At 45.7% G+C, this 27,728-nt stretch overlaps 14 protein-coding genes across 14 annotated transcripts; 6 read left to right on the top strand and 8 right to left on the bottom strand.

Annotated features, from left to right (window-relative positions):
- Nucleotides 1-12: 12 nt before the first annotated feature.
- AGABI2DRAFT_194279 (hypothetical protein) lies at nt 13-972 on the top strand. Its single transcript, XM_006463398.1, has 5 exons — nt 13-23; nt 166-213; nt 331-404; nt 471-560; nt 624-972. The coding sequence occupies exons 3-5, from the start codon at nt 352-354 to the stop codon at nt 925-927; spliced, it is 447 nt and encodes a 148-aa protein (XP_006463461.1). The 5' UTR covers nt 13-23; nt 166-213; nt 331-351; the 3' UTR covers nt 928-972.
- A 141-nt stretch (nt 973-1,113) lies between these two features.
- AGABI2DRAFT_187049 (hypothetical protein) lies at nt 1,114-2,880 on the top strand (the record flags this gene model as incomplete). The annotated part of the gene is made up of 9 exons (XM_006463399.1): nt 1,114-1,137; nt 1,197-1,415; nt 1,497-1,701; nt 1,761-1,934; nt 1,999-2,144; nt 2,209-2,350; nt 2,407-2,432; nt 2,490-2,598; nt 2,655-2,880. The coding sequence occupies 9 exons, from the start codon at nt 1,114-1,116 to the stop codon at nt 2,780-2,782; spliced, it is 1,173 nt and encodes a 390-aa protein (XP_006463462.1). The 3' UTR covers nt 2,783-2,880.
- Nucleotides 2,867-4,144, bottom strand: AGABI2DRAFT_194280 (hypothetical protein). The gene is made up of 9 exons (XM_006463400.1): nt 3,996-4,144; nt 3,827-3,934; nt 3,730-3,767; nt 3,597-3,676; nt 3,476-3,541; nt 3,394-3,420; nt 3,181-3,338; nt 3,077-3,114; nt 2,867-3,004 (listed from the first exon to the last, which is right to left on the bottom strand). Exons 1-9 carry the CDS (start codon nt 4,129-4,131, stop codon nt 2,918-2,920), a joined length of 738 nt encoding a protein of 245 aa, XP_006463463.1. The 5' UTR covers nt 4,132-4,144; the 3' UTR covers nt 2,867-2,917.
- A 978-nt stretch (nt 4,145-5,122) lies between these two features.
- AGABI2DRAFT_208266 (hypothetical protein) lies at nt 5,123-8,232 on the bottom strand. Its single transcript, XM_006463401.1, has 15 exons — nt 8,052-8,232; nt 7,908-8,002; nt 7,789-7,853; nt 7,615-7,733; nt 7,550-7,560; nt 7,294-7,499; nt 7,111-7,242; nt 6,901-7,048; nt 6,817-6,846; nt 6,553-6,765; nt 6,427-6,500; nt 5,904-6,373; nt 5,762-5,853; nt 5,385-5,708; nt 5,123-5,319 (listed from the first exon to the last, which is right to left on the bottom strand). The coding sequence occupies exons 1-15, from the start codon at nt 8,165-8,167 to the stop codon at nt 5,270-5,272; spliced, it is 2,145 nt and encodes a 714-aa protein (XP_006463464.1). The 5' UTR covers nt 8,168-8,232; the 3' UTR covers nt 5,123-5,269.
- Nucleotides 8,233-13,340: 5,108 nt separating this feature from the next.
- Nucleotides 13,341-14,593, bottom strand: AGABI2DRAFT_73623 (hypothetical protein; the record flags this gene model as incomplete). Its single annotated transcript, XM_006463402.1, has 4 exons — nt 13,341-13,476; nt 13,533-14,091; nt 14,317-14,413; nt 14,465-14,593. 4 exons carry the CDS (start codon nt 14,591-14,593, stop codon nt 13,341-13,343), a joined length of 921 nt encoding a protein of 306 aa, XP_006463465.1.
- A 120-nt stretch (nt 14,594-14,713) lies between these two features.
- On the top strand, nt 14,714-15,476 carry AGABI2DRAFT_194282 (hypothetical protein). The gene is made up of 5 exons (XM_006463403.1): nt 14,714-14,752; nt 14,805-14,826; nt 14,892-14,932; nt 14,982-15,062; nt 15,120-15,476. Exons 1-5 carry the CDS (start codon nt 14,747-14,749, stop codon nt 15,273-15,275), a joined length of 306 nt encoding a protein of 101 aa, XP_006463466.1. The 5' UTR covers nt 14,714-14,746; the 3' UTR covers nt 15,276-15,476.
- Nucleotides 15,477-15,823: 347 nt separating this feature from the next.
- On the bottom strand, nt 15,824-16,350 carry AGABI2DRAFT_194283 (hypothetical protein). Its single transcript, XM_006463404.1, has one exon. It carries the CDS (start codon nt 16,124-16,126, stop codon nt 15,881-15,883), a length of 246 nt encoding a protein of 81 aa, XP_006463467.1. The 5' UTR covers nt 16,127-16,350; the 3' UTR covers nt 15,824-15,880.
- A 34-nt stretch (nt 16,351-16,384) lies between these two features.
- Nucleotides 16,385-17,030, bottom strand: AGABI2DRAFT_194284 (hypothetical protein; the record flags this gene model as incomplete). The annotated part of the gene is made up of 3 exons (XM_006463405.1): nt 16,844-17,030; nt 16,569-16,785; nt 16,385-16,510 (listed from the first exon to the last, which is right to left on the bottom strand). Coding segments are annotated over exons 2-3 (273 nt in total), but the record flags the coding sequence as incomplete, so codon positions are not given.
- Nucleotides 17,031-17,761: 731 nt separating this feature from the next.
- AGABI2DRAFT_194285 (hypothetical protein) lies at nt 17,762-19,028 on the bottom strand. The gene is made up of 4 exons (XM_006463406.1): nt 18,797-19,028; nt 18,567-18,727; nt 18,409-18,502; nt 17,762-18,346 (listed from the first exon to the last, which is right to left on the bottom strand). Exons 1-4 carry the CDS (start codon nt 18,971-18,973, stop codon nt 18,074-18,076), a joined length of 705 nt encoding a protein of 234 aa, XP_006463469.1. The 5' UTR covers nt 18,974-19,028; the 3' UTR covers nt 17,762-18,073.
- Nucleotides 19,029-19,110: 82 nt separating this feature from the next.
- AGABI2DRAFT_194286 (hypothetical protein) lies at nt 19,111-19,920 on the bottom strand. The gene is made up of 4 exons (XM_006463407.1): nt 19,624-19,920; nt 19,438-19,567; nt 19,320-19,383; nt 19,111-19,266 (listed from the first exon to the last, which is right to left on the bottom strand). Exons 1-4 carry the CDS (start codon nt 19,784-19,786, stop codon nt 19,204-19,206), a joined length of 420 nt encoding a protein of 139 aa, XP_006463470.1. The 5' UTR covers nt 19,787-19,920; the 3' UTR covers nt 19,111-19,203.
- An 88-nt stretch (nt 19,921-20,008) lies between these two features.
- On the top strand, nt 20,009-20,865 carry AGABI2DRAFT_137858 (hypothetical protein). The gene is made up of 4 exons (XM_006463408.1): nt 20,009-20,291; nt 20,347-20,451; nt 20,505-20,627; nt 20,679-20,865. Exons 1-4 carry the CDS (start codon nt 20,102-20,104, stop codon nt 20,702-20,704), a joined length of 444 nt encoding a protein of 147 aa, XP_006463471.1. The 5' UTR covers nt 20,009-20,101; the 3' UTR covers nt 20,705-20,865.
- Nucleotides 20,866-21,313: 448 nt separating this feature from the next.
- AGABI2DRAFT_194288 (hypothetical protein) lies at nt 21,314-22,254 on the top strand. The gene is made up of 4 exons (XM_006463409.1): nt 21,314-21,658; nt 21,710-21,791; nt 21,845-21,975; nt 22,029-22,254. The coding sequence occupies exons 1-4, from the start codon at nt 21,337-21,339 to the stop codon at nt 22,148-22,150; spliced, it is 657 nt and encodes a 218-aa protein (XP_006463472.1). The 5' UTR covers nt 21,314-21,336; the 3' UTR covers nt 22,151-22,254.
- Nucleotides 22,250-24,783, top strand: AGABI2DRAFT_208287 (hypothetical protein). The gene is made up of 8 exons (XM_006463410.1): nt 22,250-22,315; nt 22,367-22,523; nt 22,652-22,747; nt 22,803-22,944; nt 23,000-23,241; nt 23,306-23,784; nt 23,850-24,275; nt 24,335-24,783. The coding sequence occupies exons 2-8, from the start codon at nt 22,411-22,413 to the stop codon at nt 24,439-24,441; spliced, it is 1,605 nt and encodes a 534-aa protein (XP_006463473.1). The 5' UTR covers nt 22,250-22,315; nt 22,367-22,410; the 3' UTR covers nt 24,442-24,783.
- Nucleotides 24,784-24,923: 140 nt separating this feature from the next.
- AGABI2DRAFT_208288 (hypothetical protein) lies at nt 24,924-27,587 on the bottom strand (the record flags this gene model as incomplete). The annotated part of the gene is made up of 2 exons (XM_006463411.1): nt 24,924-25,275; nt 25,429-27,587. 2 exons carry the CDS (start codon nt 27,585-27,587, stop codon nt 24,924-24,926), a joined length of 2,511 nt encoding a protein of 836 aa, XP_006463474.1.
- Between the last annotated feature and the right edge of the window lie 141 nt (nt 27,588-27,728).

The raw sequence follows: 27,728 nt of genomic DNA on the forward strand, positions 1-27,728 counted from the left end.
CCTCCTCGTCGACATTTGGCTAGGTGAGCTTTCACACTTGCTTTGAACATGATGCGGATAATTATCCAAATTATTTATTGTCAATGAAAAACAATGATCTCACTTCTTTTGCTGATTCTCTTTCCTATGTGCTCGTGACGTAGTAAGCTGACCGACCCTCCCTAGGCAAAGTCGAATCAAACCCTCCAATTGTACTGTTCATATATATCCCATGTGAGTGTCGTTTCCTTAACCGAGTGCATCTCGGATGTGCATGACGTTCAAGTCCAACAAACATGCTTCACACCCTCTACTGTGGCATCAGTCAGCTAACTAACAACTTCTTCTCAGATTAGTCTTCTGTCTTGAATCATGAATGCTCCCAATCGATATGAAATTTATGTGCTTGAGGATGGCGAAAAGCCGTGCGTTCAAACTATTGCGTAATCACCATGGAATAACTTGACCGAGCTCCTCGGGGTGGTCCACAGTGTGGAAGTAGTTGAAGACAGCAAGATTCCTAATGCCGCAACTATCAAGATTTTGAAGCAGGATCATACTTTAGGCAACATGCTCCGCGCGTTCGTACTCTTTTTCAACCTCGCCCTACCCCTCAACTGACGCGTCGTAAAATTCTTCAAAAGTCAACTCCTCTCTATGCCTCAAATCCTCTTCGCTGGTTACAAAGTCCCACATCCTCTCCACCCCTACTTCCTCATCAAGATCCAAACCGACGGAACCATTACACCACAAGAACTTCTCGAACAAGCTTGTACAAAGCTCATCGGAACCATGTCATCATTAGAAACGAAATTCAAGCGAGAGTTTTCTTATAAGGATGTTGAAGGTACTGTTAGTGGTGTTACAGGTCATCTTGATGATCCTTATGGTGGAACGGGTACAAGTGGAGGTGCTTGGTCTACAGGCAAAGATTATCTGGATCTTTAGTTTGTTCATTTGTTTTCTTTCTCGTCTTTTATTTTATTTGATCCTGCTCTTTCTACCCACGTGTACCATTATATACAATCCAGCGTTTACGGTCTCCATTCTTTATGACAAACATATTGGCGGATATTACCGGGCCGGGAATCCAGAGTTTTCCTCCCAGGAGACCAGACTTACACTCGAATTGCAATGGCTAAGATTACGGACCTCGAGGTACGCCATAAACCATCTATCTAGAACTCATTGTAATCGATCGACTCTTTGAACTCTAGGTCTTTCGTGTTCCACCACGTTGGGTATTCGTACGTGTAACGACCTCGGATGGTCTCGTGGGATGGGGAGAAGGTACACTCGAAGGTCATACAGAAGCTGTTGAAGGCGCATACAAAGACCTTCGCGAAAAATTTATGGGTTGGGATTCGAATGATATCGAAGATATCTGGCAAGTCGCCTATCGTGCTCGATTTTATCGTGGTGGTCCTGTCCTCATGGTAAATTCCATAACCCTAAAATTCCATCGATAAAAAAAAAAGAATAATAATTAATCTAAAATCTTTTGCCCATTGAATTAGAGTGCACTTTCGGGATTGAATATTGCGTTGTGGGATATCAAGGGGAAGAGATTGGGTGTACCGATTTGGCAACTTCTTGGTGGTAAAGTTAGAGAGAGAGTTAAAGTTTATGGATGGATTGGAGGTGATAAACCTTCGGATGTGGTACTTGCTGCTCAACATCGGAAAGAACAAGGGTTTTTAGCTGTCAAGATGAATGGAACAGGTGAGATTTATATTACTTATCTTTGAGACACTGTTTAAATGAATTGATTGAAAAAAAAGAATCTATTGGATGGATTGACTCGCCTAGTAAGCTTGAAGAAAGCGTCAGTCGTGTTAGAGATGTTCGGGCACTAGGATTGGATGTCGGCATTGATTTTCATGGAAGGCTTCATAAAGGAATGGCAAAGCAACTCGCTAGACTTTTAGAACCTCATCAACCATTATTTATCGAAGGTACGTCGACTCTTCAAAAAAAAAAAAACCTTCATTGATATCAGTAAACTAAACCCGTTCAAAGAACCGCTACTCCCTACTCAAGTCGAAGAAATTGCAGATCTCAAACACGTCGTTACAACACCTATAGCTCTTGGTGAACGTCTATACACAAGAACGGATTTTCGTCCCTATTTTGAACGAAGAGCGATTGATATTGCTCAACCCGATGTCAAGTTTAACTTGTTTCAACGGGTTTCGAATCTGATGAAAAAACATTTACCTTTTTATTTAGGTATCTCATTGTGGTGGAATAAGCGAAATGCATCGTATTGCAACCATGGCAGAGGCTTATGATGTCGCCTTGGCTCCTCATTGTCCTTTAGGACCAATTGCTCTAGCTGCGTGTATGCAAATTGCCACTTGTGCTCCCAACTGTAAGCCTTTATACCGTTTCCTTAATTCGATCAATCCGCTAAGTTACTTTACAAAGTCGTGATCCAGGAGATGAGCTGGGAGGTAACGACCAATTCATTATCATCATTATAGTTGTTCACCACTAGCCTGTGCGCACAGATGCACTATAATGCTCGTTTAGATTCCGATTTTGGTGCGGATCTATATACTTTCCTCGTCGATCCCGATATCTTCAAGGTGAAGGACGGATACGTCAATATTCTGCCAGGTATTATATCCGCCCAAGCTACAAGAACTTGTTTCCCTAAATTGGTTTCCCCTCAGGACCTGGCTTAGGAATACAGATCAACGAAGAGTTGGTACGGAGTTTCTCAAAACGATACGTTGAACAATACCCAGCTTGGAGGAACCCAGTTTGGAGAGGTGAAGATGGAACAGTGAGAGAATGGTAATGTAACTGTATCTTGTGCAAATTGGCGAATTCAGCCCCGTTGTTTTACCTTGTCTTTCAATATCAGATCCCAGCAACAGAACTCAAGTGTTAAGCCTTTCAAGTCTGCGTTCAGGTATAAATATACATCATCGAACTAATTCAAGGCGACGGAATAGCTGTGGGTGACAAGATTGGCCGACCCAGTGAACGGTTCAGTACCAGCTTGAATAGCTTGAACATACTGGAAAGAAAATTCATGTGTCAGCCCCAATCAAGCTCAACCATTTTCACAGGTCGAAAAGGTTATACTCACTTGTTGGGAAGAAACACCACTATTTTGGACGAGGTAATCTGAAATGAATTCCCAAATTTTTTTATATTTAGCAAATACTCCGGAACGCAATACAACAGACATACCGAAGAATTCCTTAAAATCGGCATTGAAATTGGGAATATCGCCGGTATCACTGACGAACGACAAGACCTGCCAGTTGGAGTTCGGACCCGACCAAAGAGTCCATGTATTACCCGCCAACTGAATACCCGAAGCGGTTGGGCCTCCAATAGGTTGGATACTGTATCGCAAATTCAGCTTGAACTCAAGCACAGGAGAAATCTGAAAGCGCTTACCCTCCCTGACGTGAAAGCCAGACCATGCTGGAAACATACAAGATGAGTCTTTTGGAAAAGATATGGTGTAGAACGGACTCACATTTCATATGAAGAATTTCGGCTTGCCGGCGCCCCTACAGGTGAAGCGCCCAACCAGAGATCGTACCTAGAAGAATTCACATTAAGAGCATATTACGATGGCGATTAAGCTGAGTGCGTACGCTACATTAGCTCTTATGGGGTCGGATTTGGTTTCGTAAGACCAGCTCCAGCTCGTAGGAGCCGAAGTAACAGCCGACAACTAAAAAATAAGAGAGGTTAGTTTTCGTACTTTTATGTATATTATGCTCTCACCTGTTTTCCCATAGCATTGTCGGCAATGATGTTGGCATCTACATACAAGTATTGTGTAAGAAAGTTGAAACACAGGGATGTAGTAAAGGCAACGGACAGCTCTTGACACTGTTTTGATTGTTTTGCCAGTTCCAGTTGGTGGACCAAGAGACGCTGTCGCCTGAACTGCCGACAAGAGTAGAACTTTGCGATCCAACGCCAGAGGCTAAGAGGGTTGATTCTTCAGCTATTATTCCATTATTGTAAGCCTAGTGATTTTGACGTACTCCTTCCCCAAAGGTTTTGACAAAGAGTATAGGAATTTCCAGCAGGAAGACAATCAAATGGACCAGAGATTGTCTGTGCAGATGTCAAAGCGAAGAATTGAGCGAGGAAAACGGTAGAGGCGAGTTTGAATAGCATCTTTGAGGTGAGGTTGAATGTACTGAAGAGAACTCACACGAAATACACCTCTTTATCCCTTGTTCGGAATATCTTTGGTACTTCTTCAAAAGTTGTGGAGCTTTTGTCCGGAGTTTGTGAACACGTATCGCTGAAAGTTCGGGTTCGATGTCAATAGCAGATTATGACCTGATGTTTCCTGACCTGCAGCAGCACATGATCTGCCAAGGTGGAAATAGGTATTGTGGAGTCCAAGAAGTTCACAAGAGCGATCAATTGGAAAGTGGGAAAATCAATACAAACACAGGATGAATTTTTTCATGCTTGGTTAGCCAGCAGGGGAGATATGGGGCCATGGGCCATAAAAAGACGAGCTCGGAAATGCGCGAATGACCCACGCAAATTGCGACGATTATTCATCCAAAAGCTTCTTTCTGCCTTTTACTTCGGGACAAATTGTCCCTTGGCGTCAGTAAAGAATAAAATCATGAGCCGATCTCGCTCCGATGATCTAGAAATACAACAAACTGACTTACGCATTTCTCCATCATACATTCAAATATGACTGTTTCCTCGAGGAGTAGCTGATCGTACGCGTGCCTCCTCCTCTCGTCTAGACGACGGTGATTTATTTTCGAACTACACCGAGGTACCGTACATTAAGTCTCCGAACCGCGATACCAGCAATTGGTCAATAAGTTGGTGAGGAGGATAGGGTTCAACCTCGCGCACAGTATTGGTTTAGATCGGCGTTACGACGTTCATCAACTTATGGATGCCTATCCATGAGCCTAGATTATTATTTTTGAAAGATGGGCCTCAAAACTCAAGACTCTCACGAATGAAGGCCGTTCTACTATTTATGAGCTTCCAGGCTGAAGCACGATTTGAGTAAATGAGCAAAAGACCCAATAGCCAACAGATAATAAATTTCAAGGAAGGTCAGTATTCAACTGACACTATATCATCGAACTTCAAAGTGAGACTACCAGTCTTCCGGCTTCCAGTTTTGGAGGCAACAAACACCCAGAACTACGACATTGATGGACCGGGGAACGTTTGATTCATAACCGCATTAATACATGACGAAATGGTAATGAGCATTACAATACAACCATTAAATTGTGAACGAGGAAATTGGGAAACGTAGTCCACAATTCTACCCACAGAAGTTGAAACCAGGACACCCAATAGCAGTTCCGAAGCCACCTGCAAAATTAAAAACATGTTAACCACCGCATGAATTTCAATCTCAAGATAGGGGCAACACTTACTTCCACCATCAACACCAATAACTGCCAACAAAGCTTGGAAGACACCACCCAAACCCTCACCGGCAAGCATACCCGCAGCGACCGGGAACATGTACATATCAAAGCTGCTCGGGTTTCGCTTTGCCCAGAAGTAATTGAAGAGCGAGCCAGCAGCCATAGCAATGGGGTAGAAGGTCTGAGGAGTAACGAATGCAAGACCAATGGCATTCCAGTTAGGAATCCACATATGGTACTTCTTTGGAATTAAATAATGCTTGGCCGCAATAGTGAGAGCGCTGGCGATAGCGAGGCAAATAGCAGTGATTCCCGAGGATGTGGGGACGGCTAGAAGCAATAAATTTCAGCCCGTGCAAGCTTTAAGGGTAGATGATGCCTACGTAGACGCGGACTGGTGACCGCAACAGCAACAGCTGCCCAGGCGGCAACGGAGGGCGCGCCATAAGTACATTCCCCAGACTCAGGGGGGTTTCTTATAAAATTCGTTAGCTTGAGCCATCAAAAGACAGAGAGTCGCCTTACATGATACAGGGTGCCGCTTTTGTGAAGAGGATGAAAAGACCAGTGCACAGGAATACAGCAACAACAGCGCCACAGAGCTGGGCAATGAACTGGTTACGGGGCTTAGCGCGGAGAAGGTAGCCGGTCTTTAAATCACCAGTCATGTCAGAGCCCTGGGCAGCAGCACCTGCTGAGACAACACCAGCAGTCAAATTGACAAGTTGAGCATCGGGGAGGGCAAGACCAGTGCCCTTGGTAACACCACCGAAAATAAGCTGCGAGGCTTTCGCGACAGACGACACAGGATTGATATCAGTTTGACCAGCGGATTGGACACCAATGAAAGAAAATAGGAAGCCAAGGATGAGAGAGAGAATAGCCTCGCCAACGTTCAAATGGAACTTCGTTGCTAGAATGGCAACCGTCATAATGGTACTGAGAGATAGGCCAATGGACCACCATGAGAAAGGAACACGATCCTCATGTGGTGTCTACAAAGTCATCTGAGATGAAGGGATTCTCGAGTGCGTCGGGTGGGACTCACGTCATCTTCGTCGTCTTCAGCTAACTCATCGCGACGGAACCATGCTTTAGGGTTCAAATGATGGGCTCGAATCTCTGCAAGGGGATAAACAAACGTCGTTCACCAATTCAAGACAAGATTGCTTACTGAAGAGCGAAGGGGCCATCGTAAGTGCTACATCAACCAAAGAGTTCACAACCATGACGAGGACGCCAGGCCAGAGCAGCCAGTAGCGGGGAGAAGGGGCTTTGGAAAATGCTTCTATGTCATCAAAGGAGAGGGCTTGGTACGAAACGAGAGGAAATTCATCACTCGTGGAAATACCGAACGCAAGACCGTTCTTAATAGTAGCGGGAGCAACTGGTTTGACCATGAGCATTGTCAAAATCTGCTAGCTTAAAAAACACATACTGATGCCCCAGGCAAGGACGACTCCAAGAACTGAATATTTCACGGTCAATTTCTTGACCACATTTATGGACGAGTTGAACTTACGGTAACTATAACTGGCGTTCAAACCGCTGAGCATACCAGCTCCAAAGAAGGCGGGTGTAAATTCAATATACCATCCGTAGTTTTCCAAAGCGATGATACTGGTGAAACCTAGGCGGTAAAGAGTCCATCCGATATGCCAATCGTAAAGCTAACGCAGGGCGGAGGCGTCAAGTCTCTACCGGTGAGCTAAGCACAAGAATGTAGACTCACGATACCGGGGGCGTAACCAGTCATGACCTTGAAGCAGAAGACGACGATGAAGGCAAGGAGTAATCCCAACGACTTTTTCTTGGCAGCTATTGCTCCAGTTTTGCTGTTGTGGAGAGAGCGAATCGTATAAGCCTAGTGGGAGAAAATCAGGCGACAGCACTTTGCATTATAAAATGTACTCACAGTCGCAGCCGGGGTGGGGAAGGTAAGCTTCTGGATAATGATATAGTATCTCCGGAGCGGGATAACAAAGAAGACACCGAAAAAGCCAGCACAGGCAGTCAATGCAATCAATCTGCCTATGTCCTTCTCAGGAAGGTCGGACAAAAGATGCAGGCGGTACATCGCCGGAACTGCTGAGACGAAAAGGATGCCCAGGCCTCCAGAAGCTATCGCTGGTGTATGAGTCACCTGTTGGAAGAATGTGTAGAATATTTACCAGTAGCAGCGCTAAGGAGACTCAGATTAGCAGTTTCTATGATTCAAAAGTTGGAACCTTAATACCTCTGCACAGTACAATTCTCTTTTGGTCCAAAACTACGACCACCGAATATTTTGGCCACGAGACCAGACTCCGGAAGGATCCTGGCCAGTGGCTTTATGATGGCGAAACCAAAAATGGCCTGTGAACGATGATGGTTATGGTTTATGTTGTTACCGAGCAACAGGATGACTTACACCGAACAATTGAGGACCGAATGTAAAACCAGTCTTTAGACCCAGATATATATTCGAAGCACCGACTGCCAATAAGTCAGACATTTATTTGGATACTTATCACTGTGGTTGTAACTTACCAACTGCACCAAGCGCGCAGCCTACGATAATTGCACGGAGTGTGAGCTGGTGTTCTTCCTCTGGGAGATGAGGATCGACAGGGAAGGGTTTTGTGCTAGTTTTGGTGATCAGAGTCGGCGACCTCACAAAGCCAGAGTGCGTACACGTCATGATCGTCCAAGTCAACCTCTTCCGAATCGAAGTCAGCCTCTCTCTTCTCATCCGTCGAGGAGTACTCCTTTGCAACAGCTTCAACCTCGAAAACGCGTTGGTCAGACATCGCTTGTGTCGCCTTTGCCTATTAGAACTGGGGCTTCAAGGGACTTGACCAGCACCGGTGGTGGGATGAAATCGAAGCACATGAATTCCGGAGAGGCGCCTTTTCTATGCGGAGCAAAGCTGATCAGATGGTCCCACAAATGCGGGAATAAACAGGAAATAAATCGTATGATGATTCTTCCGCTCCATTTGCGCATGGATAGCCGATTCAAATCGCATCACTCCCGTGATAACGATTGCTGCCATTTCCAGGCGTATCGCCGGAGTGTGGCTGGGGCAGGGGAGAAACCGGTCTACCCAGGTACTACCGCGAGAATAACCATTCCCAGGCTATCTAACGATTCGTAATGTCACGTAGGATATTCGGGGATAAATGATAAGATAGACCAGAAAATGCATATACCTCGCGATCGTGTGCATTCAGACATTTCGAATACCGATAACCCACCACTCTGTCAAAACCTAAGAAACCAGTCGTGGCCCCCCAGCTAAAATCTGACCCAGTACCTCCATGCTGTGACCGGCCGTGTCCTGATTGCGCCATCAAGTGGACAGCAGAATCCATCTGGTATATTTGTACTAGCAACATTCTACTCGTAGTCTGTCCTGGTACCCATCCAGTTGTGATCCGCACAGCAATACTATCACGTTGCTTTCAGAAATGTGCCCAAAGGATATCCGTCTACTAAAACGACTTGTGCTTCCTGCAACGCAATCCAGTATTCTATTTGATGCTTACATATCATTGAAGAAGGAGCAAGCGATGGCTACAGATTCTCAAGGCACGGCGGAGCGTCGAGACGGCTTCGGAATGATGATGCATGATGCACTGAATGATTTCGCACTCGAAGAATATGAAGATTCGAAGCCTTTAGTCAAGCAAAAGAGCAAAAGAGCAATATCAATTGTCGACCATCACAAAAAGAAGCTCAAGAGAAACTTAATTAATAGTCCTTAGAACTTCAAATATGCATTATCTCCACCTCTCGAGTATGCGCAGACACGCAACTACCGCTATACCATAGATCTTATCAATCTTATGCAGGGACACCGTGACCTGATGTGACGATCGTCGATCAGGCATTTCGCGTTACGCCTTAAACGGGTTTTCCCTGGAATTCCACGGTTGTCAATTGCTTGGTTGCCTGTCCCAGGCTGGGACATGTGGCTGGGGTACGGTCCTGTCTGTGCGAGACGAGAATCTGTGCATAAGATGCACACAAACACACCCCAACCACTTCCTGGCTTGGTACTTGAAACTCTCATAAAGAATGACTAGTTTTGCCCGGGTGCAGTCCGCGGCCATTTCTGAACCTGGCTCTAATTTTAGATCTTTCTCCCTTGCTTCATACTTGATGAGAGTATTTTGTCCCAGTATGTCCCAGGGGGGATATGTACGTTCCTCATGGTGCACAATGCCAAGCACAATGCCAAGATAAGGGGGTGTCAAATATCCTATCATGATCAGGCACTAGACTCCCTTTCTCTCTGGGGCAAGCTGATACTCGCGTCCTGCGACGTGTAGGTCCTGCATACTCTGCTTGCATCGATCGGGTACACTATTAAGTTATTCAGCTTATCCGACTCGGGTTTCCCGAGTGATCTGCTTCGTATATATATTCTGAGCTTGAAGGTGGATTACAATCCACCGTGAGCAAGAAGCTCGCGCGGCCAAATGGAGTGCTATCTCAGTGACCCCGTTTTTAATCCCGAAACCCACTCCTCTCCCAGAATCCTATCCAGGAACTTGTGTGATCGAATGATGCAGATGCATGTGCCGCACATGCATTTTGTGCAGGGTGAGACAAGCTGTTGCACGAAGTGGCATGTGTTTCGTGTCATATATACTTAGTATGATGTGATGGTTTGTTCATGATCAAGGTTTGTTCGCTTCTTGGTCGTCTTTTGCGAGATCCGGTTTTCCATTGCATCTGACGACAAAAGCCCTCATCTAGTTGTGACAATTGACAATCGACAGTAATATTTGTGGAAGGTTAGGCAATTTTAGCCTTCATTCTCGTTTCATGTTGCTTTGACCATATTTTCTTCCCCCCGGGCCGTGGATACTTCTATATTTTTTTCTCCCCCTATATTTCATGGTCACCGCAGGCTCCAACCGGCACGGGGCATATATCTGCAACTTGCAATCTCCATAGGCCAAGGTCTGTTAACCGCCTGCTAACGTTTAGGTATCTCTGTCGTTCGATCACTGAATCTCGTTGTGCTTGACTCTTATCGCATGATAGACCTTTCATCATATACGGCTCGGTGCATTCTTCTTCAATGATGTGCTCTTGGTACCGAGTATTTCGGAGTGAAAGCCAATAACGACAGCCGTCGAACATGGCTGTTGGCATGTGTACATGTGCTTCTTGTGTGATTGGAGCCAGTCGACACGTCGCCCAGAATATCCAATTATAAAACTATTTCTCAGAACGTCGGTCATGTTGGTTTTCCGTGTAACTGTGGCCAGCCGTGGATGCTACCTGGACGCCGAGTTCTTTCGTAGAATAGAAGCTTCAAAGGAAATGTTTGACAGATTGCGAGTTCAGTACATAAGCTCACGCTATTTTGAAACCACGTCGCCGCCACATACGGCACGAACGGCTTCGAAATGCAGTTATCTTCCTTGAATGACGGCGTCCTCTGGATCTAATTGTATTTTCCCATGCTTTTGTGCCCTTCGATCCCGTCCGAGGCTCTCACCTCTCAGAGGGGTACCAGTTGCTCAATGGTCTACCTCATAATTTCCAATTTTCCGTGAATCAGGACTCCATGAATACACGACGGTGTGCATTAGGCAGTGTACAACCATGAACTTCGCAAGAAGAGGAAAGACGACATCTCCTGTAGGATCTGTCGAGCCGAGCTGAGCTGGAGTCAGGGCTGGAGTGTTCATCATACAATATATTTTTAGACGCATCAAAAATAGGTCAGCTGATTGTTCGGATGGTCGGGCAACCGTGGCCTGACCGTGGCGCATCTTGGAGCATCCTGGTGTTTCCAACGTGATCCCAGAATATGTCTTTCCGTTTCTTGGGTTTTGCACTGGTTTTGCAAGGAACCTAGTAGAGCGAAGGGGCATTAAATTCCCATGTAACAAAAAAAAGCAAAGCGACCCACAAAGATTACTTGAAATATCGGACAAAGTACATCAGAGTACATCCTGTCATACTTATAGTTTTGACTTTACTTACTAACTCTCACTCGAGTAGCGTAAAGAAGTAAGGGATAACTTGTCCTATAAAGTTGAGGAAAGGCACTTGCATCAGTCTATTTATAACATCAAGACTAATGCGAAGATGACAGAACAACAGCATGTGAACATCTTGGCAGATATTTCCTCACTATTTCCTCCCAGAACATCGATTCAAGGAGGGGTGGATATCCCACATGATGCAAGAAAGACCTCAGAAAAAGAAATGATACGCCCACATTGACCATCACACCACATATCGGCAATGCTCCGGTGTCAGGTTGTTTCTTATAGACGATAGGGATTCGTAGTCTTTCCCCTTTCGTTCGCCGTCATTCAGGTTTTATTCTAGGTCTTTGGAAATATGGGCGACTTGTCGGAAAAATAGCCTGATGATGAGCGTGCAGTTACGGACCCTTATACGGTATGGTGACTCCTGGTGACTCTCGGCGCTTCCAGACATTTCTCGAAAAACCACAAGAACGTTGTTAAAGCTTCGAAGGTGGAAGAACTTGATCGTCTTGGGTTGAATCGTCGCGCTGGCCCGGCAGCTGCCCGCAAGAATAGAAATAAATCTCCGTTTCTGAAGTCGACCGTGACAGTTCAGGCCTACAAAACGGATCTTAGCTGGACAAGCCAACAAACGTCAACGGATCTTGAAAACTACGTTGGGTTCAGACCTATGGATTTCCTTGGGGTTTCCTATACGAGTGGGGCCTGGTTGAGTCATGATCATCTAGGAGTAGATATCTGATTGATGGGCTATGTCCTGTAGCATCCAGATGTGCGTATTGCTTTCTAAAAAGTTCATGCTGTTGCCAGATTCGGCGGTTTAAGTACCGAGTAAAGTCCGAGTTATTGAGCCATAGCCACCAAGAAAGCATAACGCCAACTATTTTAGAGAGTACACCCAAGTATACCGAACGTAGGTGACGCTTCAATGGCCGAGATGCTGCAGTTGCACAACTGATACACATATTTTAAAGGTAGTTTTGATTCCACGGCCCCACGAATTACGAATTATCATGAAAGGGTGTCCGATAATTGAAGACTCGACGCAAGAGATAGGAGGAAGAAGAATTAGATTTGAAGATTGACGGAAGACTGTAGCTTTTTCTGGGTGTGTCTTCTGAACATAAATGATGAAATTCGCTGCCCAATATTTACCAAACGATCACGAACCTGTTCTTGTCCTCGCATCATAACTCGCCTTTCATTTTCCTTCTCGGGATAACCGTGTCCCATAGGCATTTCCCTGCTATTTACCCCGTACGGCCCCGCGTTCATATCGTCAAAAGTGGTTTAAATTTTTGCCGGGAGATTTCAAAGAAACGAGAGGATAGCAAGTCCAGATTAAACAGGCAGCAACTTGTACTCCAAAAAAAATCAAAGTCAAGTACACCAGAAAATTCGTGGCGGATGTGCAAGGGCGAAGCGATACATTCGATTCAATAGTTCCAGTTAACAAAGAGAGAGAGATAGTGATAGTGAAAGGAATAGACTCGGATGACAAGACGGGAAACAAAAAATTCTAACATGGAAAAGATCAGAGTGACTCCAGGTGGTGGGATGACGAGTAGTGATGTGTACGCGTTTCGATAAAATGGACCCCCACTGACGCGTTGAATACAAGCGACATCGGACAACTCCTGTCGAAGTCCCACGGGATTGATCCGAATCGGATCTTACAAGAACTGTTAATTTAGAGTAGCCGCTCAGCATATGATATGAAATGAAGTATGTAGTATTACAGGCTTACAGTCTCTGGGAAGGGAATCTCCTCCAGACTTCAATTCGGAACGGAGTCGCTTTCACCATCCAAGATTTCTCAATATTACGTACGAGAAGTCGCCCAATATGCACAAACGACTTCTTCGAATAGATACCCATCAAGTATCATCACGTAACTAATTATGTATGCAAATCTTCAAAAACAGAACCGAACAGAACAGTAACTATATTTAATACCAGAAACCCGCTAAATGCCAGCCATGCCCATTACACCAACATGATCACGTATCTTTGCAATCTGGTTAGCAGTCAGCGAACCTTTACTGGCACGCAAGAACTCTTCCCAAGCTTGCAAACCATCAGTTTCAGTGGTAAATTCGTGTCTATGCAACCCACGTTCAGCTTATACTAAATCAGGTATACGAACGGAATTACTCACTGCAAAAAAAGCAACAACTTTTCCCAAAAGTCCGGATTGGTAATTGTGGTGTGGTACGTCGACAAGGTCTCAGTGGCAGAGGTAGGGACATCCGTAGTGGTATCTAAAGATAGCAGGATATCTTTCTCTGGCGCTGCTCCAGGCATATCTGAGGAAGGACTCGGGCTGAGCACGATAGACGGAGCCCTCCCATGTTTCCTCTTCCCAGACGCGGGTCCATCTCCAACGGCAAGTCCCAGCGCACCAGTCTCCGAAGCTGACAACGGTTTAGGCTGCAGAATCTCCTGCTCTTTGGGTTTTGAAGGATCCCAGTTGACACCGGGTTTGACCATTAAATTCACCGTGTCTCCGCTTTGGACGTTGTATTCTTTCAGAAGTTTGGAGTCTGCAAGAGCTTTTCCTTTAACAAGAAGTCGTTGAGCGTCGGCTGGTGGTGCGGTGGCGTGAGTCTTTGATAATTGAGACTTTATAGAGGCTATGGTGTCTGTTGAGGAGACAGTGAGAGTGTAGGAAGCAGGTGGTTTGAGGGATTTAAATGTCAATGCGATCTCCGCAGAGGCTGTGCGTTACGTCGCGTGGGAGGAACGTGTTAGGTTGGTTTGTATGGCATTGAACGCGTTTAAGGGTGGGACGATCCCGGACGAAAGACACGCATCGTCGCGTAGGACCAAGAATAATGGAATAGAAACAACAATAGATCAATAATATCACGTTGTGTTGTCGGTTAATGCGATGAACCGGCAGAGACAAAGGAGTCGATTGAAATGACCATGATGATCATAACAATCAGCAATCATTGCGATTGACATTGAAACGAACTCACCAGAGCCAGAGATGGATTTACCAGCCTCATGTCGTTTCGGGGGTTCGGGTAAGGGGATCTGTGGCGATTAGAATGTAGGGATTTGCGCAGATGAAACACAAACACATACAGGGAAGACTGCTACTCGTTTGAGAGAATTTTCGAGCGGCTGTCGATAATCGTTTGCGAACGTAATGGGTTGTGATGATAGCATATTCAGATAAGTCTTGGCAAACGCAAGTTCAGCTTGTTCGGACATTCTGCAGTGAGTAGTTGCGCACCTCGAAACTCACTCTGATCAGCTTCAGATGACGTCCCCGACTCCACGTGACGCAGCTTCGTCACAAGTCACAAATGTCACTAGCAGGCGAAGAGTGGACGGACAGCCAAACGCAGCGCACGACGACTAACCATGGCAGTAAGCACACTCGTCTTCACTGATATACACAGTCATTGACGTATTTTTGCAGTCAGGTTTTGGTTTCAGCGGAGGTGAGAATGACCACTTCAAGGTCCTTGTTCACGTTCCCGGAATCGTCCTTAACTGTGCTACTTAGGACGCCCACGATGTTTTGCTTTCTGGCAGGAGTTCCAGAAGGTGTGTTTTTCGATTGTTTCTTGTATAACTGTACTGAAGCGTCGTTTAGTGCTATGCAGGAACTGATGACCCAAAGAACTGCGCCAACCAGTGTTTCGATTATTTCGAGTGCCTCCACCATTATGGAGAGGTATACTCTATCTATCTTTCTCTTATGTATCCATGAGCTTGAATTTCCTTTTTCTAGCGCGAACGTGCCAAGAAAATAGAAGGAGAATACCTACGCAAGGCAGAGTCTGTTGCAAAGGAAGGTCGCAAAACCGCCGACGTGCTCTCGGATGGTGCCATTGTTGGACTCGGACTTATTCAACAGAAAGAACAAGAAGAAAAGAAGAAATCATGATTCTTGGAACGCGGGAACATCACAGTCCTTGTTCGGAGATGGAGTTGCAATTGGAGAGAAAGAGGATGAACACTTTCTATTACGTTCTCTCATTGCCAGTCTTGCCATCCACAATCTGTTGAATTGGGCAATAGATATTCCAGCTTTGTTCTTTGACCACGGTAGAGCTGCTCGAATATACTTGAACTCTTATTCTCAGGTGCTAGCCAAACGTCAGAAGATGGTCTGACATTGCTTCGCTCGGCGCGTTTCCTTTGATGAGGATCCTCACGTATATCCCACAATATCTAGATCTTTTGGAGACGACCTTAAAATACGTGAACGTGGGTCACTCTATCTTCCAGCTTGATAGAACCCTTGCTGATATATCATGAACCTTCTATACTAAACAGCGGGAAGAGTTTCTATCTGTTTCATCTTCTGAATGATGTACGACACATACCGAAATACGGAAAGGAACATTTTAAAGTTACCCGCAGTCACTGGCAGGGCTTTGAGACGGCTCAGACGGTTCAGTTATCCCGTTATTTTGACTGCATCGGAATACATCCCAGAAGAGCATATTTCACCTGCATACTACCCAGTCCACTACAGAAGTACTGAAGTTAATACAGTCCAGGTATATCAGCAATCACCATCTTTCCGTCATCTGTCACATAGTAGACCCTTCCCGAAGAAGGACATACGAAACTATCCATCTGACGACAAACGGGGTGTTCGAGCTTCATCTCCACACGTGCAAAACCACTCTGCTTCTCATGATCATGCGATGATAACACCACACATTCCAACAAGTAGCCCACCATTGCGGAAGATCCCACTAAATCGCCTTCCGAATATTGGTACTGCATTGCTCTTTGACTTAAAACCGAAACTTGCGGCGCTTCAAGGGTCTGTTTGCATAATAAAATAGGTCCGTCCTGAGGTGAACGCCTTGCAGGGTATTCGGGTAATCTCCGCGAGGTAAATGCATACCGAGAAAGAAGGACTTCCTGTCTTTCTGGCGGACCGACATACGAAAATTTATCCAGGATAGGATCTCTCCAACCACAATACCAACCACTCAAACGACCTATGTTCTTCAAATCTTTCTTCATTTCCCCGAAATAGCCTGGATACGTAATCGAAAATTCCATCGACGCGAGAGTAGGACCTTGATTCAGCTTTGGTAGCTTTATTTGGGTCACGCCACGACCATCCGTGAGCATCACATCGTCCACTGATACAAACATGTCCTTTTTGCTTTTCGTTAAAAGAGTTGAACTCCTTTTAAGTTAAATATCAAAGACTTACGTGAAAATATTGTCCTGGTCTACAACTCCATTCCGCCCGCAAATCACGCACGAAATCCCATACCATGACATTTTTCCCATCCAGCAATGCTACCAACTTGTCATCCACGAGCTGTATGATATGTGTTAAAGAACCAGTTTCCGTCATTGCGATTTCTTCAAATTTAGCATCGACCTCTGAAGGATGGATTTCATATACAACAAGCACTGAGTCGCTCCTAGTATTTCAGGTTAGTTGAAATAATGTGTAGTACTTCGCAGATGAAACAGACTCACGGAGATGCATCCGGCCTCCATGCTGGAGAGGAAGATACAGCCACACGTAAGCTTGCGCCACTCCTTGTATGTTGCACAAAGAGGTGACGATTGCAATAACAATGCTTGTTTAACCGTAGGGAAGTTGTCACAAGTTTTGTTGCCACCTCTGAATTTTCTCCCCCTCTGACACCCACATCCCACAATTGCAACGTCTCAAGAGACATGATGATTATATATCGACCACCCGGAACGACGAATAGTTTTTGAACGTAATCTGGATCCGATACCTTAAGATCGATGGTGGTATATGTATCAAGAGTTAACGGCTTGTATTCTTCTTTTCGAAAGTTGACATCCAACCTGCGACGATATCTTTTCCTGACGAAAGCAGAAAACCTCAATGGTGCAGTGGCAGCGTGGAACAACTGCTCGGTAGTCAAGTCGCCTTCAAAGGTAGGAACAAAGAGGTTATTCCTAGCGCAGACAATAGCGAGTGCATGTAGCCAAACAATACGCAAATGACTCGTGTCATAGAAATATTTGCAAGTCTGAAAAAAAAAAGAGAACTTATGAGATTACAATCAAAGAAGACAGTTTGGAAAAAACAAAAAGTACTTTACGAAGAGATATTAAATCAAGAGGGTTTAGAAAAGCCATCAGAGAGATTATAATCTCCTGGGGCAGAGAGCAAATGTCGGTTTTTGTGTTATCGTGCATGATCTTGCTCAACAGCAGTGGAAGTGGTTCTGGAGGAACTGCGAATCACAGTTTGAGCCTCGTTTTATCAGTCACTCTCGGCTAAATGCTAGCTCTAAATAGTCAGCTTATTAAGGTTGGGCTGGCACTCGCAGTTTCTACTGCTATTAATAGATATATATCTTTCAAAGGAAGCGTTTAAACTCGTGAGACGCACTTGGCATAAAAGCCTTTCCTTGGCCAGTGGGGCCAGATGTAACTTCATGTTTACTACAAAATACGAACCCTATATTCTCAAAAGGAGTAATTGTCATACCGCATGATGACGACTATCAATCGTAATGCGGAACCTACGCAAACAGTAAGTCTATTCATACATGACAGTGGTGGCGCGTAAGTAAAGACACGCCCAAAGTAACGCAAAGCAAAGAAGTGAAAAGTAAGGCCAGCAGGAGAGGATGATAGAAGGTAACACGACCAAAGCGTCAAAAGCGAGAGAGAGAGAGGGAAAAAAAAAGAGAAATGTGATAAACGCTTGAATAGCATCCAGCTTCAATCGTTCTTCCCATCCATAGCACTCTCCACAGCCTCTCCAACCCATTTCTCAAACACTTCTTGGTGCATCGTTCCTTGTTCGTCAAAAAACGATGGATATCCGCGTACAACCTTGGTTTTACCCCTTGCAAGTAAGGATTTACCTGCATTTGTTGAGCGAAAATATGAAATGGAAAGTGTATATGCCGGTGGCGTGGATGTCGGTTGGTTTTTGGTTGGTTTGGTTGCTGGCTGAGTTTTAGATGATAGAGTTATACGCTCTGTGATTATCTATGAAGCAAGAAATCGTTGCATGATTAGCGAACCTCAAAGATACTTGGAATGAGACTTACGCGTTTGGAGAACGTTTTTCTTCGGCCCATAAAGACCGTATCGCCTTCGACGAAATAGGCGTATAGTGTTTGTATCGTCGTCAACACAACATACCTATCCGAGCAAAGAAAGGAAATCAATGAGCTTAAAGCAAAGTAAAGGAAAGAAATTTACGCACATGATAACACCAAACCAAACTACAGGTTTGGACTTCTCAAACTCCACTTTGTATCCATACAAAGCTGCACCGGCCGCCACGAACACGCTTAACCAGCCCAAACCCAACCGTACATCCGTATGTACATGAATCTGTTTGAACAAATCCGGTCGTGCGAGGTACTGTTCCCAGTTGGATAAATCGAACAAGTTAGCGGGGGAAAAAAAGGAGAAAACCTGAACATGGCTTACACGTTTAACAGCATCATCACAAGCGTTCTTGAGTTCAGACACGTTGGCATTGTTGACCTTGACTTCGTCTCGGGCTTCGTTTGAGACGGGGATTGAGAGAGGACCGGTGGGACGATCAGGGGGTTCGGATGACGCCCGTTGGTCCGTGTGGTTTGCGTGTTTGATGTCTTTGGCCATACTGAGGGGGCGAGGGTATCGAATGGCTGGCAGGACACTAGAGGCGGAGGGACATGAACAATCTCACCGCGACGTGTCCAGAGTAGCTGAATCAGCACGTGAATATACCAAATCCAGAAATCCACTCCCACGAGTACTACTGTCGTGTGCCATAACGTTATTAAATCGGCTTTACCATTCACGAATAATTTACAAGTACTTTATACACACGAAAACCACAAGAAAACAATCTAAAGCTCCTGGCTGACACCCTCGTCCTTCTTGCCTTTTGACGACTTGGAAGGCAACAGTTCCTGTCAAATAGAGTCAGCGGAAAGACACCGAGTACATGCGAGTCGAAACCTACAGGGGCAATGTGAGGAACGACACCTCCTTGTGAGATCACAACATTCCCTAGCAGTTTGTGGAGTCTAAACAGCATCGTCAACAACTTTCTCAAATTAAAAATCAACAGCAATACGTACTCTTCGTCGTTCCTGATGGCGAGCTGCAAGTGTCGCGGCACGATACGCTGCTTTTTGTTGTCACGAGCCGCATTACCGGCAAGTTCTAGAATTTCTGCAGCAAGATATTCAAGGACTGCAGCCATATAAACTATAGAATGTTTCGTCAACATTGGACAACTGTCGAGGAAAAACGCGTAAGCTTACCAGGTGCACCAGCACCAACACGTTGTGCGTAGTTTCCCTTCTTCAAGAGACGGTGGACACGGCCGACGGGGAATTGCAGACCCGCCTTGGACGATCTCGACATCGACTTGGTCTCGGAGCCAGCCTTGCCTCCGGATTTTCCTGCTTTCCCTTTGCCAGACATGGTGCGTGTAATTTGAAAATGGAATACGACGACGAGTGAAAAGATGATGAGGGGAGTAGAAAGCAATGGGGGCCGTGCGCTTGCATGGTGTTCCTGGACTTTATACTGGGAACGAGTCACAGACACGTGTTCACGTGAGCGTCACAGAAACGCGTCCAATCATCAATCAACAAAAGAGGAGATTTCGCGCACGAACAAACACTGCCAAATTGACGCGCCCATATTTATACGACCCCACGGCATGATCTGAGTCGTCCAAGCCCTTTCTCGTCGCCCTTCACTCTCTTGCCCCTCCCCACCAACAAACACAACTAAATGGCACCTAAACCTGCTTCTACTGCCGGAAAGGCACCTGCGTCCACCGCTTCCAAAGCACCCGCAAAGTCGGCCGAGGGAGCTAAAGCTGCAAAGAAAACCTCGAAGCCCGTCGCAACTGGCGCTGATGGCGAAAAGAAGAAGCGCAAGAAGGTTAGAAGGGAGACTTACTCCAGTTACATCTACAAGGGTATGCGACTTTCTTGCGAATTGCATTTGATCTCTCCTGATATCATGGAATATAGTGCTCAAGCAAGTTCACCCCGATACTGGTATCTCGAACAAGGCGATGGCTATTCTGAACAGCTTCGTCAATGATATCTTCGAACGCATTGCTACCGAAGCATCCAGTGAGTTCTCATGGGCGCAGAGTCACTAGTTCTATGTCTGACATCATTTACAGAGCTGGCTTCATACTCTAAGAAGTCAACCATCTCTTCCCGCGAAATTCAGACGTCGGTACGCCTGATCCTGCCTGGTGAACTTGCCAAGCACGCTATCTCTGAGGGTACCAAGTCGGTAACGAGTGAGTGATCTACATTATAATGCAGATGATAATATCTGACGTCGATTGCAGAATTCTCGTCCGCTGGATCCAAATAAGTCTACCGCCCTAATGTTATTTCTTTTCCGCTCTGTTGATTTGCGCATGGGTGTACATCATTGTATTTGTTTTAATATACTCGTCTCTTCGCCACGTTCCGGTGTAGGCCTATTACTATTTGAATCTTCATTCACCGTACGGTCTTGAACTGCTCGGAAGCACCACTTGACTCCCGAGTCATCTAAATCTGCAATTATGCTCATCGACGCTTCATTTGTAAACTTCATCCTGGACCTTGCTATAAATGCCACCGCAACCCACGCGATATTCCTAATTCATGAATAACCCTACCACTTCTCGCATTCCATCACTTTCTCCGAGCCTTTACTCGGTTGATTTATCTGAAGGATTGAAATGGATTGTCAAGGAAGTGGTGAATGTTGATTAATATCGCCGGGACATGCGAAACAAAGAGAGGAAATGACGGTTCATCATGACTATGATCAACTCTCATTGACTTCGAGAGAATCTGAGAGAATCAACGAAGAGAATGGATTCCTTCCACTTGGGTAAGATGAAATTAAGAGTTGTGCCTCGTCCAAGGGTAGAGGCGTGTGACATCGAATAATAATAACAATAATAATTAATTAATTAATATAACCACGTATTTCCTCTTCTCTAACATCGACCGATGTATTCTCTCCTCCTCGCGCTTTTTTCCCTTGTGGCCCTTGTTCCCCAGCAAGCTCTGGGCATAAAATTTTCTTTACCGGCGTATCGATACCCTTCGTCAAAGTGCATATGGAATGCAGCGCATCCGGACACGCTGGTAATCGTGACGGCAAACGTGGTTATTGGCCAGAACCAGAGGGTGGATATTGAAATCGTGGATTCGTCACCGCAGAAGAATGTCTATCTGAGCAAGCGGGGGATCAAAGCTGAGACGAGGTTGGCTATTACGACGCATGGAGAGGGCGAGGTTGGGGTTTGTTTAAAGAATTATTTGGAGGGTGGTGAGTCGCCTCGAGGATTTCAAAGTAAATCATGCTGAGCGTCTATTGTAGATGTGTCGTCGAATGTTGCTTCCAAGCTGGCGAGCGTCGTGGATTTGGACGTGGATATTGGCGCTGATGCTGTCGACTACAAGTAGGTGTCCGTGTAGGCCGTGTGTTACATGTGCTGATGGAAATGTGTGCCAGTGCCATTGCGAACCAGGAGTCGCTGTCGAGCCTCGAAACCGAGATGCGGAAGCTGGAAGGCGTGGTGAAGGAGATTGTGGACGAGATGGAGTACCTCAAGAAACGAGAGACTCGCTTTACCTCCACCAACAGTACGCTATGTCTTTTTCCGCCGAAAGTCTGTTTTCTCACCGACTTTCCCCAGCCTCCACAAACGACCGTGTGCAAAACTTTGCCTGGTTCTCTATTTTCTCTCTTGCCGCGCTCGGTGTATGGCAGGTTCTGCATCTGCGCTCCTACTTTAAACGCAAGTACCTCATCGACTAGTTGTTAGTGTTATTTTTTGTTTTCCATTACATTACATAATCTCCAACTTTGGCGGTGGTCTGTTGCCCCGTCTTTCTTCCTCCACAACCACAACCGCCACGCAAACCAGTCCTCGTCACTGCGCTCCAAGGTTCAACGCTACCACTAACAGCGCCAAAAACAGAGGCAAAGGGCATACGTCGTATTTGCAACAGCTCGGCTGACTTGATTCCCCAGTACAGGCCTAACGGCCATTTCGTTGTACTGGCTCCCCACTGCCCATGGCAAATAAGGAGGACCAAGAGACCCTACGTCTACTCGTCCAACATGTCGCTAGAGCTTTTTACGAGCCCAAGTACATTATCATCCTGGACCAACTTGCCCGGCATGCGGTGTAAGTATAATGGAACTCTTATGTTTTTCCCTTGATCGCAGCTGTGTTTGCTCCTCCTCTTGTGTAAAAATCCGATGTTCTGTTGGTATTGACCATAAGGATTTGTTTCTCCTGCGATTTTCTTTTAGTCTCAAGGACGATGACCTTGCGGGTAGAATGGGTCTTCAGCCGAAAGAGCTGAATAAAGTCATCGCTGTGCTTAGCACTGACTGTCTTGTCAAAGTGTAGGCGTTTCATTTTTTCTCTCCGATAATTTTGCACTGCTGACACCCGTTTTAGGTATAGACAGAATGAACTGAAGGAAGGAGCACAGCGGTCTGTCGGCAGACAGTATTATTACATCGACTACCAGTACTTTTGCAACGTCGTCAAGTGGAGGGTCGCAAAGATGATGCAAATTATCGATTCTTCCTTACGGAACGTACGTTTTTGTTTTCTGAGTCGTCCGTGTGTTGCGTCACTGACTTTTTGCATAGGAATTGGATAACAAAGGATACGTTTGTACTTTATGCAAACAGTCGTACTCACCGCTTGACGTTGACAAGTTGATGGATTTCTCGAGGGGTATCATGGTTTGTGAGATATGCCATGCGGAGGTGGTGGATAATGAGAATGCGGAGAGTGTGCAAGGGAGTAAAGATAGGATGAAACGGTTCCATCATCAGTTGAGGTTTATCAAAGAAGGGTTGCAGAAAAGTGAGGCGATGGTGTTACCTGCGTATGTCCTCGTCCCTTTCCTTTTTTTCTCCTACCTGATCCATTTTTTGTCGTTCGGAACACAGGTTTGACGTTGCCGCGTGGGTAAAAGCTCATGTCATCGAATCCGACAAACAAAAGTCCTCCTCCACTCGAGGAGATCTCAAAATTGCGGGCTCAGATCCAAACAAAAAGGAAGACGAGGGTGTAGGAATCATGATGGCGATGGACAAAGATGAAGCAACACGTCGACAAGAACGTGCGGCGGAAGCGGAACTCAAAAGACAACAGAATGCTTTACCTGCTTGGCATTTGAAAAGTACGATTACTGGAGATTTGACGGCACTTGGTATTCAAGAACATGCTAGAGCTGAAGCTGCCGCTGCGGCGGCGGCGGCGGCTGTAGCTGCTACGGGATCGAATGATGATATTTTGAAGGGGTTGGGTGTTGTTGGTGGGAGTGCGTCTTTGTCGATATCAAGAACGAATACAGTTGTGGAGCAGAGTTTGATGATGAATGGGTTTGAAGAGGAGAAACCGCAGATTGGGCAGGAAGAAGCGGATTGTGAGTCAAGTCATTTAACTCGGCTGGCGACATTTTTTTAACAGTTTTTTTCTCTCATTTCTTAGACTACGAGCAGTATTACGCCTCATTAGCGGCATCGACTAACGTGTCAGCTCTACCAACACCGACAGCAGGAGGTTCTCATTATTCATCCGAATACGGAGGAGATTTCGATGACGAAGAAGAGGAGAAAAAACCGAATATTCAATATCTCGATTCTTTGAATGATTATCGGAAACGGTCAAGGTCGAAAGAGGATGTGGGGAGTGGTTCAGTGGCGAAGGGATCGAAGTTGGCAAAGTTGCATTTGGAGGGATTGAATGGGACACAGCAGAATGGGTTTAATGGGAATGGGATAGGGGTGGATGTTGCTACAGCTACGACGACTGCTTCGAGTGGGGTGGGTACGCCGGTTGAGGATCAAAATGGGTATGATGATATGGGTGATTCATATATTGATGGTGCGGGGGAAGACGATCCAATGGTGTACGGTGCGTATCACTCCTCTCTTACTTTGGTTTTTTCCTTCTGTTGATACAACTTTTCGTAGTGAACGGCAAACCTGTACCGTATTCACAAGTGACGGAAGAACATCACGATATGATGACACCCGACGAGTATACAGCGTATTTCGATATCATGCAAGCTAGATCTTGATACGATGAAGCATTCTGGCCTACCGTTTTATCGTCATCTCTGTGTATTCAACTTGTAACCCGCAATGCCCTCGTCGAAGTTCGTCTGTTCGACTCTTCGACTCAGTAGATTGGCTATGTCAGCATCAGGGACCATGCACCACGACACGGCTGTAGGGGTAGGGGAGAGTTGTATAGGGTTTCACCCTTTCTTTTTTCCTTGTACTAGATAGACTTTGATACACATGTTATCCGAATGTTTTTTCCTTGTTTTGTTTTCTCCTTTGTCCTACTTCATACATATAACTCATGTAACGAACTAACTAGTGTACTAATCCGCTTCTAATGAATGCAATCTCCTTCTATATGAGCGCGCAGAGCGCCACTTCATGAGTCTTTGTCGAACAAAGCTTGATAAATGCAGTTCACACATTGCCAAAAAAAAAAAAAGGTAATAAGTTATGATGACTTGAGGTTCTGTGGGAAGAGACGTCAGTCATAACCCTAAGAAAAAAAGAGAGTAATTGAGAGATCTCTCACATCCATAAACGTCCGATATCCAGACCTCCGTTCCGTCTTATAATCATACCCCAATTTCCGACTCATAATCCGAAAATCAGCATAAACATAGTCAAGCATTTCTTTCTGATCTTTCGGGAATTTTTGCTTAGGGAGATATTGTTGTATCTCGATAAGACGTTTATGAACTTTTTGGAAGGCTTCGGAGGATTGAGACAAGATGAAACCACGCATTAGGGAGATGTAGAATACGAGATCTGGTTCGGGGACCTGAGTCTCAGTTGGAGTTTGGTTATTAGCTATAGTTTGAGGTTCTGTTTGAGGTTCCGTTGGAGTACTGGAAGTAGATGAAGGAGGGGAGACAGAGGCAAAGGTAGATGTAGACCGCCTAGCCGAATTAGTTGGTACCAGAAATGAAAAGGTCTGTATTCCTCGATCCGTACGCTTGCCCTCTTTCTTCTCTCTAACCAATCTCTTCATCAATCCAGACGATTGTTCCAAATAATGAAGCAACTCCATCGCAGGTCCAACCAATCCCATTCTCGCACAATACCCCGCCACTTCGGTGTAATGGTAGACAGTTGGTTGGAGACCAGCTTGGAAAATGTCTCTGATGATCCCATAGCCACGATCTGGACCTGATATCCACATCATTTGACGCATGAAAGGTGTAAACGCCGCAGAATCTATTGGTTGGGTTGATGATGGTGGAGGAGTAAGGGGCGCAATGGTAGTACCAGAATTAGTCTTGGAACCTTCAGCAATGTCAAGAAGTTTATAATAGAGGACGGGCAGTTTGGCTAGAGAGGGTGTAAGAGCAACGAGAGCATGCCAGACGATGTTACAATGGTATTTCTGGGGCCAAGCTTTTCCCCGCGGAAGTTGAGATGGCGAAAAATTACACATGCGAGTGTTGTAGTTGTCGTTATTCGAGTCATCATCAGGGGAATCAGAACGATGTTCAGCTTCAGCACACAATTGGAGAACATCATCGCGAGGAACACCGGTGATATAAAAATGGTCGACGAAGGTTTTGATAATGAGAGTGTGCAGACCCATCCGTCGATAATATAGCATTTCGGCGTAGAGGAAGATGGAGGTACTATGGTAACTTGAGTTTAAGCACAAGTTGAGAAGCAAATCGGGCGCTCTCGTGCGTCCCGTCGCGAGATAACGTTCAAGAAAATCAGCAATGATAAAAGGATGAGGAACGTCCTGGCCGGAGCGCAAAACTCGTTTGAGGTGTCGAAGAGTCTGTGATAGTGTTACGCGTGCAGTCGTGGGGAGAAGTTGGAGCTCGGTTGCAAGAGCTGCTTCCTCTCCCTTTGAATATAATTGCCGCAGGTTTTCCTCGTGATCCGGACTACTGGCACGCAAGAGTTTCTCTACACGTGGAAGGTACTGTGCGAAAGAAGGATTATTGGCATCACGGATTGTGCGAAGCAGTTTCGCGAGGGTGTAACCATCTAAACGTATCTTGCTTCCACGCTCCGGTATGAGACCTATTGCTTCCTCCACTCTTCCAGAATACGCCATGTACCGGATGCTGAGACTCCGAACTCTGCTTTTGAAATCCGCTGATGAAACAGCAGCGCTTTTCGGTCGGAAGCGCTCCCAATAAGCAGTGTTGGCGGACTCCAGCTTCTGGATAAACTTGTTGATTTCTTCTGTGGGTGCAAAGCGCATGACCACCGCTATCTCCTGTCGCCCGACCAGGTTAACATAGCCCTTGGCACTGAGTATCGTACAGTATCGCATGATCAAGGGAAGGTTAGTGACCGGTGCAAGCATGATTGTTCGCTGAATGACGTGTAGACGACTTTGGGGCTGGTGCTGGTGCTCAAATGGTATGAGGGACAGCCAGGATGTGAACAACTTTAGTTGTACGTCAGGCGTATAGTCCGCGGAAAAAGGACGTTTTAAGGCATCAAGCACAGCGAATTCATATACATGTGAAAAGGATATGGGAGCGTCGAGTTGTACGAGTTCTGAGAGGAGTTGAAGTGCGTCATCATATTTTAATTCCTTGACCAGTTGTTCAAGCTTCGCTGCAGGAGACTGATGCGGAAAATGCTGAGGGGTGGACGTAGGAGCGACGTAGTCATCGTCTAGTTCTTCAAAGACGGACTGGTTGCTTGGATCGGGAGATGGAAGTGTATGGGGCAAGGACATCTCGACGAGCTCGAGTACAGGTGGCGGTGAAGGTGGAGAGGTAGCCATGAGTGAATTGTAGTCTTCTGAAGTATCCTCAAACACTTCAGAACGGTTTGAAGCGGAGCGAGCGACGTATAATTGGGACGTCTCTTGTAGCAGAGTTGAAAAGACGTCAATTCCAAAGGAAGATTTTACAAGGGGAAGGACTTCGCATTCAACTAGCGTCTTATAACCCTTCTGCGCGAGCACACGACCGATTGACACAGCAAGAGCAGAATCCGCTTTGACATGGTGCCGGAGATCATCAAGGAGAAACTCCAAAGACGTTGGTGCCGATGTAGAAGATTGAATGTCTGGTACGAGTTCGAACCAGTCAGTCAGGAGTTTGCGCTCTTCTTCTCCGAGCGCTCGCCGAGAAAGCAAATCACCAACACCCTTTATGTAGATGGGATGCGGATGAACAGGAGTGCCACGTGAGCTCAACTCTTTGAACATTGTGGCGGCCTCGTCATATTTTTCTTCCTTTATAAGAATATGCAAGGATTGAGAGGTTGTGGCATAGTTCCTGGATGTAGTTCGCGTCGGAGTCCATTCGTCCAAGCTGTCGAATAGAAGGCCAGGGAATCTGGCAATTCC

The sequence above is a fragment of the Agaricus bisporus genome (genome assembly GCF_000300575.1).
Source record: "Agaricus bisporus var. bisporus H97 unplaced genomic scaffold AGABI2scaffold_8, whole genome shotgun sequence".
NCBI classification, from domain to species: domain Eukaryota; kingdom Fungi; phylum Basidiomycota; class Agaricomycetes; order Agaricales; family Agaricaceae; genus Agaricus; species Agaricus bisporus.